Source organism: Lissotriton vulgaris, chromosome 2_1, assembly GCF_964263255.1.
Source record: "Lissotriton vulgaris chromosome 2_1, aLisVul1.2, whole genome shotgun sequence".
NCBI classification, from domain to species: domain Eukaryota; kingdom Metazoa; phylum Chordata; class Amphibia; order Caudata; family Salamandridae; genus Lissotriton; species Lissotriton vulgaris.
Genome location: NC_141687.1, coordinates 1,027,422,085 through 1,027,437,595, shown reverse-complemented (window position 1 = coordinate 1,027,437,595; position 15,511 = coordinate 1,027,422,085). Strand labels below are relative to the sequence as shown.

At 43.0% G+C, this 15,511-nt stretch overlaps 1 protein-coding gene across 14 annotated transcripts in view; it reads right to left on the bottom strand.

Moving 5' to 3' along the window:
* BAZ2B (bromodomain adjacent to zinc finger domain 2B) overlaps window positions 1-15,511 on the bottom strand; it is a 1,380,234-nt gene that overhangs the window by 978,827 nt on the left and 385,896 nt on the right. For all 14 annotated transcript variants that reach the window (XM_086956655.1, XM_086956643.1, XM_086956644.1 and 11 more), the window contains exon 8: window positions 7,280-7,669. In XM_086956655.1, coding sequence (XP_086812781.1) covers window positions 7,280-7,669 — 390 coding nt within the window. The remainder of the gene's footprint in view (window positions 1-7,279; window positions 7,670-15,511) is intronic.

Below are 15,511 nucleotides of genomic sequence, written 5' to 3'. Positions count from 1 at the left end.
ACCACCTCTACTGCACCCTTCTGAATCAGAGGATGAACTTGATGGAAAAGTTCTTTGATGTGAGGGGGTGGCGGTCCGGAAGGTGGAGTTGGAGGAGGGATGGTGACTAATTCCAACGCATGGCCTTTGTCTACGATGTCTAGAACCCAACGGTTTAGGTGATGGAGGACCATTGAGAACCAAACAGGGAGATTCGACCTCCAATCTGCTGGGTTAAAGGCAAGCCATTGTCGTTTATTAGAGGATCCCCTGTAAGAGGATTTCCCTCTATAGGATTTGGCCGGCTGTTGGCGAGACAACTGTTGTCGGTTATTGGAGTAACGCTGGTTGGTTTGATTATAGGAGCGATATTGATTGCTTCCTCCTCGAAAATTAGAGTTGGTGCCTCGTCCTCGAGCACCCCGAAAGGGCTGCTTTTTAAATTGCAGGGTTCCCAAGGCACGTGCAGTGTTCATGTCCTTTTTAATGGACTGTAGTGCCTCATCAGTGTGTGCCCCAAAGAGTGATTCGCCATCATACGGCATATCCAGAATCTTTGCTTGAACTGAACTTCCTGACGGAAGGAGGTGGAGCGCAACCAGCCTTGTCTTCGTAAGAAAGCTGCTCCCGCAAGCTGTCGGAAATTCAGTGCAGGCTACATCTACTGCACAATCAATCAGTCCTTCTGACGTTCTTTCGCCTTCCCAGAGAAGTTGTAACGCCTCATCTTTGGAAGCATCCGGAAGCATAGCCACATAAGCGGTCATGTCTGCCCATATCTGGCGGTCGTATCGACCCAAAATGGCCATCGCATTAGCCGCCCTTACTGTGGTGGAAGACATTGTGGAGAACTTGCGGCCTATAGCGTCAAGGCGACGGCCCTCACGGTCTGTTGGCACTGTGATAGTGGATGCAGGATTCCGGGATCCCCGCTGGGCTGCCTGTGCAACAACCGAATCCGGCATCGGCTGGCCAATGAGGCATGCTGGGGTTCCTACAGGTGCCTTATACTTTTCCAATCTTGGCAATTGGGCAGGCAAGGAATTTGGTGTTTTCAACAATTTTTCCCCGTCAGTCCAGATGAAATCAATAATTGAAACAGTATGAATCCGTTTGAAAGGCTGACTTAAAAAATCGTAGAGGAAACAATCCTCCTCTCTTTGGACTCGTGGCAGCTTAAAACGTTGAGCCGCTCTGTCCATCAGCTGATGGAAACTTGCAATATCTACTGGAGGAGAATCCCCTTGCGGCACTTGAGATGGGGACAGTGTTTGAGCTCGATAGTCATCCCACTCCGCCATATTATCATCAGCATCCACATCCGTAACCTGCCCATCCTCTTGATCAGGTGGGTTCTCCTCCTCATCATCCGGATACACAGTTGCGTGTACTTGAATGGATGTATGTCTCTGAGTAACTACATGTGGTTGAGGCACGAAAGGAGCAGCTGACGGCTCCGCCGTAGGTGCTAAGACGGAAGGAACAGTAGACACCTGTGGCGATGGAGGGAAACGTCTGTTATAGTCATCTAACATATTCTGTAAGTTAGAGATGAGCGACAAAGGTAACGTCGCAGTTGGAATTTGAACAGGCATTTCTTCATCTTGGCCATATTGCTCCTCTTCATCATTGCTAAACTCTTGACATTTTTTAACTAAATCAGATGGACTTTGAGCGTCAGTGAAGGACTCATGCACATCCACTTGAGAGTCCTGGTCTGAGTCGGTAGCAAACAAAGGTGAGGGAGGCAGTGTATCACCAGGAAGTGCAAGGTGGCCACTTGCAACCTTATGACCCTTGTGAGGAGTGTCATCCTTTGCGGAACCGGTGTAAGATAGTGGCAGCAAGGGCAGAGAGGCAAATGTAGATGGCATCGTAGTTGGAAATGTCTTTTCCACAGTTGGAGACTCCATCGCCGACGGCAATGATCCTTCCGATGGTGCCGTCGTCAGCATCGACGACGACAAAGGTTTCTTGGTCTTTGTCGTCGAAAACGTAGTCGACGGTGACATCGGCGACGAGGCAGCCGTCGACGGTGATGTTGTCGACGGCAAAGGCTTCGTCGACGGAACCTTCCTCAAGGTAGCCGTCGACGGAACCTTCGTCGACGGCAATGGCTTCTTCTTAGTCGACGGGGCCGTGGTCAATGGAACACTCGTCGACGGAATACTAGTCGTCGAAGGCGTCGACGAAGCTAGCACTTTTACACCCTTCATCGACGATGATCTGACAGTCAACGGAAGTTTCTTCGTCGACGACGACGAAATTGGAATGACTGATGACACAGTCTTTGAACTGAGGATCACCTTCATTGTCGACGGAAAAGCTGTAGACGACCCAGAAGCAAGCGGCATCGTGACCGTCGTCGTCAATGTACCAGAGACAGCCAATCTCGTCGACGGAACTGCAGTCGACACTGTCGTCGACGGAGCAACAGTTTTCCTCACAGAAAAATCTGTGGAAGTCGCAGCAGTAGACTGAGAGCCAGGTCTCGTGGGCCCAGAAGTAGTAGGAAGAGGTGAAGACACCGCAGGGGCCAAAGATAGAGTCATTTTCTTCTTTTTTATAAATGGAGAAGGCAACTCCTGCACACTACTTCTTTTTTAGGCTGCTTGGGAATGACCTGAAATGAGGCTTTCAGCATCAGACAGTACATGCTCCTTGTCTTTTAGTCTCTGAAGCCAGAAGAGTAAACGGCCTTCCCTATCTTTTAAAGTCTTTGTGGAGAAAGTTCTACAGAACCTACAACTTCCCACTTCATGGTCCGGGTAAAGACAGTAAATACACTTACTGTGTGGATCCTCTGAATAAAGTCTTAGCTTTCCACATGAAGAACAAGCTCTGAAGAGGGATTTCTTACTTGAAGACGTGTTGAAACCAGGCAAAAAGCAGAAGAGTAGAGAAAACTGAGCAGAGCTCAGGGAGACTAGACTCCCTTACACACGACGTGCAGTAGAAAATCTGAGGTGCTGTGCTCTGAGGAGAAGGTTCTAGAGTGTTGCTGACGCCCGATTGGCTGCAGTTTGGAGCAACTGCATATAGTTTTTCCTTTTCCCATGCATTCCTATGTAGAAATGTGGGTAGGCTGTTCATGCCTTTTTTCTAGTACATATTTCAGGTTTTATGTTGTATATATATATATATATATATATATATATATATATATATATATATATATATATATATATATATATATATATATATATATATATATATATATATATATTATTTAATTGCTAATTTTATTTACCGTGGGACTCCCACTCTGACGACGGGGAATATTCAAGCATGTGAATCTATGAAAGACACCCTAATACTGGAGAACTGTACTGATCCTGCTCCTCATTGTAACAGTTCATCTTATAATGAAAAGCAAGTCTCCCTCAAGAAGGGATCAAAACAAACCCAGACCAGTTTCAACCAAGTTAGGCCTCATCATTAAGGTACAGCTTGGCTCCTGTGGCAGAGGGAGCAATGGACCTATACCTGGGCATTCCTTTGGCCACTCCGGCCATTACATCAGACACATAAGAGGTGATGGGTGGAATGCTTGTAATTGTTCTAGAAAGCAATCCAACTCTTGCTTTTCACACACTTTGCCACTCTAGACAGCAGACCAGCTTATGCAAATCAGTACGGACTCTGTTTTTTATTGGAACAGTCCATCTCAAACTGTAAGGCATCCCAAGCTGTCAGGCCTATTACAATAGAGTAACCGGGTCGCCCTGAAGAAATCAAGGCTGGCCTGTCAGAAGGTGTTGTCCTGCACAGGATTGGCCAATTGAATCACAAATTCCACCTCAATATTTTCATTGTCTTTGGAGCCCACTGAGAAAAGACCATATTTTGAAAATAACTTTGAGATTCTGAATGGACCTGGGACTGTTTCCACAAGGAAGATGTGCACTTCTTTATAGAGTATATATATATATTTTTCAAGAAGACCTTTAAAAAATGGCTCCCTATTTGGACACTTACCTCAAGAGGTTAGAGAATACATTGGTGTATCCCAGTGAGCTTAGGCTAAAAAATAACAATCCGCTCTATTGTCCTTCAGGTGCACAATGAAACAGGAGTCACAGGCCAATTGTTCAAGTTCAGATCATAGATACCATATGCAGGTGCCATGAAAGTATAACAAGATCATCTTCCGCCATCTGAGACACAATCTAACTCTGAAAGCTTTGGTCAAGACGTTTGGTCTGGTCACTGTCAAAAGTAAGAATTTGCTTGTTGAAGCAACAAGAATAGCTCAAAACTTGTGTCGATGAGGCATGGAAAAACAGGAATCAGAATTAGCGTTTCAGTTAATGCCTTATATATCCTCACATTTTGTGTGGACAGAATCGGGACTGAAGTCACATGGCGTCATCAGATGACAATACACACTATTGACTGGGGGAAAAATATCAGATCTAACTTAATATCTGGAGGATATTTCTGGGCAAGAAAGCTGCAGATAGAAATATCCATCATACATGCTGGAGCATAAAGTCTTACTGTTCTAAAAGGCCAGGCATGAAATATTAAACTTCAGTATGGCCATCAGAAAGGCACTGGTGCAAGTACTGATCAACCTGGCACACGCATTCACTACCCCCTGTAATCACTGGAGAGGACGTGATTGGAACCCGGGAGGACTTCACTTTAGTGACTTAGAGGTGTGTGATGTCATGATTACCTTATGCCTTTATAGACAATTAACAAAAAATGTGATCCTTATTATAAAATAAAATCCATACCAGTCAACCAATGGCTTCAAATCACGAGTTGACAACGTGGAGGACAAATTAAAAAAACTATCTTGGAAGAAAGGCCACTAGGACAAGGTCCGAAATGTATCTGCATGTCTTAACCTGATAATAATAAATGATCAGGAAGAACAAAATAATGCAATAAATGTATCATGCAAGTCCACAGATGTCTTCAGATTAAGAAAACTCTATCAACAGAATCCAAAGACACAATATTCTAGGAGGATAAGCATGCAGTCCTCCCCTTACCACACATCCTGCACACAAAGCTGTCAACCACTACCTGAGAGAAGGAGTAGCCATGCGGTAGCCAATGTCAACGCTAGACTTGTATGGATTAGTAAAGACTTTCAACAGCAGGGTAGCACAACATAAGCATTCATTATCTAGTCTGAAATTGGCAAGTGAATAATCGTCAAAACATGCTCAGTACAAGTGAAGAGTCTAGGACAGGGATCTTCGACTTTTTCGGCAATATGAGCTACTTGTGTTCAACGAAAATAACCCTGGGCTACTAATATTAATGTTCTAAAGGCGCCCACATTAGACAAGATTACATTTGTGGCTACTCTATGCTGGTTTACCAGCAGTAATCCTGTCAGTGGGTCAGGGAGAGTTTGTCAGCAGTAATATAAAAAAGGTTTTGCCTTTACATGTGTAACACATAACAGCCACAGCTTTTAATTCCATTGGGACCAAGGCAATACTGTTAGTAATAAATCTCTCCAATGCAACATGATTTTTCACTCAAATATCAGCTTCAAATTCATTTTGAAAATTCTATAGTTTTTCACCAAACATCAGGTAATGGGTTCGGAAAATGTACACATTTTCGTCCCAAATACAATGGTCTCAAGTTTGGAATAGCTATCAAAATTAAGCCAAGCGAGAGATTCCAGTGAAATTAAGCTGGACTGCACATAGGATAGCTATTTGCAAGTACATGGACAGCTACCAGTAGCTCACTTGCCAGTTGTTGGAGAAGCCTGGTCTAGAATAATCCAGTATTGAAGTCTTTAAAAAAGGAGTAACGTACCCCAACTTCAATTGGTCTGAAAAACAAACTTGTGCTTAGGAGATACTTGGTATGTGAGGGTATACAGGACATCGTTTTTAAAACAAGACCTTTAACCACTGCTTAAAGAAGGTCGTCTTTGCCATATGGTCTTCCTATGATGATAGGGAGTTTCTAGGTTGATACAAGAGACACATTCTCTCAAGTAAATCAGGCTCATAGTACCTGAAAGCAACTTGTCATCTGTGAGGCCAGAGTAGAAACATGGAAAAACATAAGACATTTGCAGCAACTTTGAAAGCACATTTATCAAACACTGTGAATTCAGTTACATGGGAATGTCTGTTTTACTAGCAAGAAGAGAGTTTTTGATTCACTAGAAGTTGACGAGATTCAGATATGTTTTGGTTTGCAGCAAATTATCGATGTTTTATAGTTGCATCAATTGTTTTCAATGAAGTCGGAGATAGGTCACCATTTAAGAACTGAAGAAAACATACTAGAAAGGTGTACTTGTAGGCGACTTCTTAGTATGGTTCGAAAACCTGCTGCAGTATGTATAGTAACATATTTCAGACTTTGTATATTGCTCAACGGTGAAGCATGGAAAATCTGAAAAAGCACTTGATTCTGGAATTCCTGAATCAAATTAGATGATGCTCTCTGACATAAAAGGGCAGTGCCAATTGGTCACACCTTACATGTTTCTATGAGTTTCTATGATGTATGTCGTAGAATTGGGAACAGAGGCTCAGTAGAACCACAGAAACTGAGATGCAGGATCCCCATCTTTAAAGAAAATGCCATATTGGTCCATTAATTTTAAAGATTGGGCAACGACCTAACCTCCTTGTCATTCAATCCATTTCTTGTGCAGCCTTCCCAGATGAGTGATGCAGAGGAACAGTAAATGAGCAGGTGTAGCTTTTGTTGGTACTGAGCACCTTCTCTACAAGAGTGGTGATCACATGCTGACTGTCTCGACAGAGGGCACGGCTCAAACCACCAACTGTAAACCACAATCTAACGAGGCTCTTTCGAATATCAATCATTTCCACAAGGGTACTAGCGTTTACACATTAATGACACCAAGCCTTTCATGAAACTGGTGTGAAAGTTTCATACAGCCAGAGGAAAAAACAAAGCAAGTGTCCTATTATTGGTCAACTAAAGAAATACAAATAAAACAAAAATTGCAGTCCCACAAGCAATCAAACCATGTTTCAAGACAAGCATCCCAGATCTACTATACAACAACTTTTTAAATTAACATGAGCTTGAACACAAATAGTTTGCTGAATAATACGAGGAAGGAAACTGGTCAGTTAACATTTACTTATGGTATGCGAGAGGTCAAAAGAAGACAAAAAAAGCAGACTTTCTAAAATAACTTTCCATGACTTTTTCAGTTTGTGAGAAGCCATATTTAATTCATCAGATGCTAAGTCTACAGAAAGTATGGGAAAGAAATAAAGTACACATTTTGGGATTCCACTGTAAAGTCCCACATTTCACTTTTATTTCCACATACCTGTTTTGTTCTTGTGTCATTTGCGGCAATGTTTGTATCCACAGAGATAACTGAATTCCCTGTTTTTGATGGATCTGGAGCAGTGCTAAGAGGTTTTATATGAGGTTCTTTTTTGGCATGAGTTCCCAAAGGATTCACATTGGTCACCAATCCAACTGACTGTATTACACTTGTATGTTTGTTCACAGATTCCTCCTTGACCTGAGAGCTTTGGAATAGAAAGGGAAGCTGCTGTGACATAACCTGAGTCTGCTTCTGCTGGGGCTGGAATGATGCATGCGTTTGGGGATCAGAAACAAGAGGTATTTGCTGGTGTGTTCTTTTTTCCTGTGTTTTTTCAGTTGATGCTCGTCCATCTGTTTTTAGGTCAGTTATACAATGCATTAGCACCTATGCAGAAAAAGATAAAATATCAGTCAGATACAGTAAGTGCACTCAGTTTACATATACAGCTTGTAAGCTGCACAATATTAAATTATTGTTAAGACTGTTGATATTTTATTGACAAAAATCAAACTTTCTCCATCAGCCTAAAAGTAACTTTTTTGCAGCATTGAAGGAGATCTGTTACACATATGTATGTTCATTTTTTATGTATAAGGTTCCATGATCAAGTCCTTACAGACTTTTAAAATCTTCCAGATCACAGGAACACTGTCTGTGCAAATTATTGCACCAACAAATATGTGCATGCATGAATCTATGTAGGTTATTGGCTTACACTTAGTGCTACGTAGGCCACCACTACACAAAAAGCAAAGAATCCGGAATATACTTAAAAAGAAAACAAAAAAACCCACTGTCAATAGCACTCATGCATAGGACTTTGAAAGAATCCTAGGGGTTCTACCAGCATAGTATAAGATTCGTATGGTGGTACAGTAACAACACAGGTCATCAAATTAAATAGGATGTACGAAATTCAATTTGCAAAAAGAAGTCACTAATTGCACATCAAACGTTTTGCAAATAGAAAAGAATTGTGTGAACTAACCTTTCTGCCGAAATAGTCAGGTCTCAAATTTCCGAATCGTAGTGGGTCACAATCCGACATACTGCCCGACAGACCACGCCCATAATCTTGGCATCATCTTGGACAGCAAATTATCTATGCAGAATATTCTTGTCTGCCTGCTTCCATACCCTAAGCATGTGCCATAAGATTTTCAGGTGGCTCCCAAGCAACATCAGAAGGATTATCACTCAGGCGCTAGTCGCCAGCAGACTGGACTACTGGAACACTCTCTACGTGGAAATCACTGCGCGCCTCCAGAAGAGACTACTAGACAGCCTCGACCTCCCCAGACAGACTTGCATCACTCAGAACCTCAAGAAGCATGACAAGCTTCTGATTCAGAAGAAATGCCAGTTGAAGAGCTTGACCCATGCATACAAAGACCTTAACAACTAAGGACCAGTGTACATCGACAAGGACCAGCAAATATCAACAAACCAATGACCTTCCACCAACCAACCAGAAACATGAGATTTGCCCCCCTCTTCCTAGCCAACACCCCCTAGTTGGAGGACAGGCCTTCTCTCAACTGGTAGCCAAAGCCTGGAAGGACAACCTCATCGCTCCAGGAATTCAGGAAAGGACAAATTTAGGGAAGGACTCAAGACCTGGCTGTTTGATTGAAGAGGCACCACAAATCAGCTAGCATCTCCAGCGCATTGAGACTCTCACAGGTGATTGCAGTGCTTTATAAATCATGATTGAGTGATTGATCAATATTCATGAGGTAGGTCATAAATTGTGGCTCACTATGACCGGTGGACATCACAGGGATGGTGGCCTTCTGGGTCGGAACGTCACCATGTCTGTGATCGCATTTTAACAAAGCGATGTTCTTTCTTAGCAGCTGTTTGTCTAGTAGAATATGTAGCAGCATTTTAAAAAAAACATGTTTTTTTCCGTTTTAGAATTGTCAGTGGTCCCCTGGACCACTACCACTCCCCAACAACAATTTTTTTTTTACATTTAGAAAGGTAAAGGAGTCCTGTAGGACGCATTGCCTTTAACAAAAGTGTTACCAGCCCAACTTGGAAGTGGAAACTTGTCAATGTTTTGCAACCGAATAATGGTCGCAAAGAACAAGTTACTTACCTTCGGTAACGCTTTTTCTGGTAGATACAGTATCTGCCTGTGGATTCCTCACCTTGTGAATATCCCCCTGCATCAGCAACGTTCGGAAAATTCTTTTGTAGCACGCCGGCGTGGACGACGTCATAGGAGCACGGCATCGCGCGCGACTCCGACTGACGTCACCGACCCCTTATTAGGCCTACGTTGGCGTGATGACATCAGTTCCGCTCTTTTATCCGTGCCTTCAAGGCACCCGGACGCACCAATGACAGTAGATATACACATATACAATGCGTAGCCAAGGTATGAAAAACCCAATATATTACCTACTGGCGGTCGCCAGTAGGTAGTTATAGTTAGGATTTTTTTCAATGCAAAATCTCAAAATTCTATTTTGAATAACTTTTGCGCCGGTTGATGAATCTGCCTGAAAATTTCCTCACATTTGCCTCGTCGAGCTCCGGTCCTTCCCTGAAAGTTTGGGGGGGATTAGTCAAGCGGGGGCCGAGGTAAAAGGGGGTCCCAAAACGTGTTTTCCCCATGTTAATTTCCATAGGGCGGTCGAACTCACTTTTAGCCCGAACGGCTGAATGGATTTGCACCAAACTTGGCAAATTTGTAGGGACTGGTAGCCCGATGTGCCTCTGCTATGTCTCAAGATATGTGCTCCAGTGGATTTTAAGTAATTTAGGTTCAAAAATATATATATATCTATGGCAGCGCCCCGGTACGCGCAAAGGGGAGCGCTCCGGCGCGTCACGCGAGGTGCGCACGGAAAGCTGATTGGCTCTCGGGTGTCTGTAAACATTCGAAACAGTCCGGACCGGCCGCTATCTTGTGTCTTGGTAGGATAGAGACACACGTGGTGGAAAAAAAAGGGGGAAATGACCATAAGGGGGCAGGGATAGACCTGACCCCCTAGGTTTGATGTGGGGGCCATAAAAGAGGCCAGCGGGGCAAAAAAAAAATTTTTTATTTGATTTGCGCGGGGGGAGCGCCCGGTACGCGCACCGGGGAGCGGACCACGGGGAAAAAAGAATGACAGAGTTTTAAAAAAATGTAGCCTTTTTTTATAAATTGGAGGTAGTTCTAAAAAGAACTGTTTTTTTCTTCTTTTTGTTGTTTTATATTTTTTTAATTGTTTTTTTGAACATTTTAAACTTTTTGGGGGTTTTCTGAACAGTTTTATATTTTTTTGTATTTTTCATGGGGAGAAACGAAAAAACAGGGAATTAAAAATGGCTCAACTGGAGCAAAAAAAAAAAGAAAATAAATAATTAGGGTTTATTGGGGCATTTGTGGTTGTCCCCAGCAAGGAAGATGAGCTTTACGCTCTGTTCTCCGTAGGAGATGGTCTTCCCACAATATTTACAGATAATTCGGAAATCTGCAAACCGTGGCTGAATGCAAGGCATCGTCTCTCATGCCTCTTGTCCCGACGGAGTGCGTGCCTTTCTTTTGGAGGAGGTGCTTGTAGTAGATCCCTCTGGGATTGAAAAAAAATGTGTGGTCTTGGCTGGTGGTCCTCCTCCTCCTCCTCCTCCTCCTCCTCCTCCTCCTCCTCCTCCTCCTCCTCCTCCTCCTCCTGACCACCAATGTAATCTTGTGGTGGTCCTCTTGGTGGTTGTGGTGGTGGTGCAGATGCACCAGCTGCTGCTGCTACTACTGAAGCCATTATATAGATCAAAAAAAGGTACAGAGAGGTACAAACAGGTCTTCCTAAGTCAAGGGACAAAGTCAGAATAAGGAAAAAAGGTGGGGTCTTTCATCATTTGGAGAGAAAAAAACTGTCCTGAACCAATGAGAAGTGTTATTTTCAGGTCACAAGACCAGGGGCTTCATCATTATGAAACCAAAACTGTTAAAAACCAATGAAAAGTGTTATTTTCAGGTCACATGACCCGACGCGCTTACGCTACGTGCCCCGGGTCGCGTTGTGTAAGCGTGTCGGATGTTTCTGTTGCACGATCGTATTCGCTCGAGTGCTTCCAGGCGCGCTTACGCCGTGCGTATCACGCGGACGCGGCTAGGCGATACGTCACGATCATGTTTTCGGTCGCAATATTGGCGCTTACGGGACGCTCCCCATTACGCGCCCCGGGGCGCTACATAATACTACGCTTTCCGGGGCGCTCACCGGGGCGCGCACCGGGAGCGCTCCAAGGCAAAAAAAAATGGCAAAATTGTAGGGACTGGTAGCCCGATGTGCCTTTGCTATGTCTCAAGATATATGCTCAAGTGGTTTTTACGAAAATTAACTTTGAAAAATTATATATTGGGCTATATATATATATATGTTGTAGCCCAATGTAGCCCAATGTAGCCCAAAGATGGCCACCAGAGACAAGAAAAAACAAATGTAGCCCAACTATAGCTCAATGACAGAATGTCCCAGAGTGTTCTAAAGAACAACTAGAGCGCTAACAGTCTTACTTATAAACTGAGACTTATAGTTAGGAATTAGCATTTAAAAAACCTATGAAATTCACTGAAAAAACCATAGGTTTCACACCAGTTATAGTTAGCAATTAGCATTTAAAAAACCTATGAAATTCACTGAAAAAACCATAGGTTTCACACCAGTTATAGTTAGGAATTAGCATTTAAAAAACCTTTGAAATTCCCTGAAAAAACCATAGGTTTCACACCAGTTATAGTTAGGAATTAGCATTTAAAAAACCTATTAAATTCACTGAAAAAAACATAGGTTTCACACCAGTTATAGTTAGCTTGAAATTTTACTGACATAAAACCATTGAAATTCCCACGTTATAGTTAGTTGGACTCACTATAACTTGCGTGCCTGCAATGCACTGCTGATGACGTCACATATTACATCACTCATGACATGGTCAGTGACATCACTCATGACATCACTGATGACACCATCCTTGTGACAGAGTGACAGACCTCCTTTCAGTGTAATGTAACCCTTGAAACACATTCAAAAATAGAAACTAACATTTTCAAAAAAATAGAGATACCCATACCAGTTACAACAACCAATTCAGTAATTCCACCATCTATATACACATCCACTCATTCACCAACAGTTCTATATAGTCAATCATACATATACTCACTCATCATATGTAGTGATACACCTATACATCCTGTTACACACCGACAGTCATCCAAAAGTTACTCACACACATACTCACACATGCAAATAAACTATTGAACATCCATTTATTTGCATATACAGCTATACACACACTACCACCTTACTTCTAAGGAAACGTACACGTACTTACTTAAACAATCACTTATAGAAACACATACTTGTTTAAACAGGAACTCTTACAATCTCTCACTCTTTCATATACATCAATACTCACATATACTATATTAAAACATATCTTGTTACTGATAACGACACTAGTGAGACAGTCATTCACTCACTAACACACACATATATACACACTCATCCACCCATACAGTCCTGCACATATGCCGTCTTCAAAACACATACAAACAGTGAGTCAGTCACCAACCCATGTAGCCACTTATACACAAAGTGAAACACTGATACATATATTACAATATTTAAAAGTTACTCGCTAATATATGTATTCACTAAGATACACTTAATAAGGCAGTTAACCAATCAATTCTTTAAAAAAAAAAACATCCATTTACACACTTATTTAACCATTTATTCTTCCATCGTCCTTTACAAATACATATATAAAACATATTTTATGGTTTTTTCAGTGAATATATTATATATATAAAAATAAATATACATAAAATACATAAATACAAGTATAGAGGAGTGGACAACGGGGAGGCGGGTGGGCATGTGAGGAATCCCAAGGCAGATACTGTATCAACCAGAAAAAGCATTACCGAAGGTAAGTAACTTGTTCTTCTGATATATACATCGGCCAGTGGATTCCTCTTCCTTGTGAATAGAGTCCCACAGCAGTCCTCACTCCCGGAGGAGGGTGTCCACTCTCCTATACCATAAAATGTTGCAGGACAGAGCGTGCAAAATGGCCATCCCTCCTCACCTCGCTATCCAAGCAGTAATGCTTTGCAAAAGTGTGTAGGGAGGCTCATGTCGCTGCTCTACAAATGTCCTCCACAGGAACACCAAAGCAGATGTTGATGACTTTGCTTTAGTAGAATGAGCCCTTATACCCTCTGGGGGTTCCTTACCCGCCAGGGAGTAGCAGATCTTGATGCATAGTATGATCCATCTTGAAAGTGTACGCTTGTGCACAGCTTTTCCTTTCTTGCAGCCAGCAAATCCCACAAAGAGCTGGTCATCCACTTGATAGTCTTTTGTTCTATCAAGGTAAAAGCTCACCGCCCTCTTAGGGTCCAGACGGTGAAGACGCTCCTCCTCCTTGGAAGGGTGAGGGGGAGGATAGAAGGTAGGGAGGGTAATGGACTGTCCTAAATGGAATGGAGTAACCACCTTAGGCAGAAAAGCAGCCTTTGTCTTAAGAACCATTCGTTCAGCATGAATGGTCAAGAATGGGGGCTTTGAGCTAAGAGCTTGAAGGTCACTTACTCCTTGCCGAGGTAATTGCAACAAGAAAACCCGTCTTAAAAGACAAAAGTCTCAAAGGACACCTGTGTAAAGGTTTAAATGGAGAACCCATTAAATATGTAAGAACCAGGTTGAAGTCCCATTGGGGAACAATAAAGGGAGTAGGAGGAAACTTATTTGTTATACCCTTTAAAAATCTCAATACAACAGGAGATTTAAACAAAGATGGTTGATCCGGTAAACAGATAAAAGCTGATAAAGCTGATAAATAACCTTTTACCGTAGCTACAGCAAAACCCTGCTGCGCCAATAAAAGAGCAAATTGAAGTATTTCTGATAACCGAGCTCTCAAAGGATCAACAGAATTCTCTCCACACCAGGATACAAATTTAGACCACCTATATGAATAGATGGACTTGGTGGAGTCACGCCTAGCCGACAAAATGACATCCACCACATTAGGTGGGAGAGAAAAGGAATTCAGGTTGCACCGTTCAATCTCCAGGCATGAAGGTGTAAGGTCTGGAGGTGGGGGTGTAGAACCTGCCCCTCCATCTGGGAGTGAAGATCTGCCCTGTGAGGGAGACGGAGCGGAGAGCACGAGGAGAGGTGGAGAAGTTCTGTGTACTACACCCTTCTTGGCCAATCCGGGGCAATCAAAATAACTTGGGCCCGGTCTTGGCGAATCTTCCTCAGAACCCGAGGAATCAAGGGTATGGGAGGAAACGCGTAGAGGAGTTGAGAGTCCCTACTCAACTGAAACACGTCCCCCAAAGTTCCTCCATCGGATACTGGAGACTGCAGAATGACAGGCAGTGAGCATTCTCGCGAGTGGAGAACAGGTTCACCCGAGGAGTTTCCCACGTCCGAAAGACGTGACAAACTACCTCTGGATGGTGCCTCCACTCGTGGTCGGCTGAGAACTGCCGGCTGAGACGGTCTGCATGTACGTTCAGAACTCCGGCCAGACGATTTGCCATCAGACAAATCTGATGGTCCTGAACTCAGGACCAGAGACGCAGAGCCTCTCTGCAGAGACACTGTGACCCTACTCCTCCCTGTTTGTTGTTTGTTAAGACAACCTTATAGACCAGCTATCCTAGTAGCGTGGACAAAGCAGTCTTAGGCTAAACTCTGTATAGGCATGTGAAGCAAGCTGTTTTACCATACACAATCCCCTTGAATACCAAATGAAAGGACACCACACAGATATATATTGAAAATATATATATATTTATTTACTACAAATATCCCCTATACTCTTTATGAGCACAGAAGCAAATGCGTTAAAACAAAACACAGTTTAAATATACAAAAGTTGGACAATATGGATGAGCCCTAGGGGCCACCTAAACCATATACTAAAATAGTAGTAGAAGAACCACCAATCGAAAAGGAAGTAGGCCTAGGGCCTTGGGAATCGCTGGAGCTGATCGGGACTAGCAGTGACTAAGTCGGGAAAGGCCAGCGGGACTCGGGTGCAGCGCTTAAAGTGCACGCATACACCAATGCAGTGTCATTGGTGCGTAAAAGTTACAAAGTTAGTGTTTAAGGAACCTTCCGGCTGACCTAGAAGGACAAAACTTTAGACCTAGACACTAGAGGTGTATACCAGTGTAGGAACACCGGCGTTGCTGGGTTACCTCAC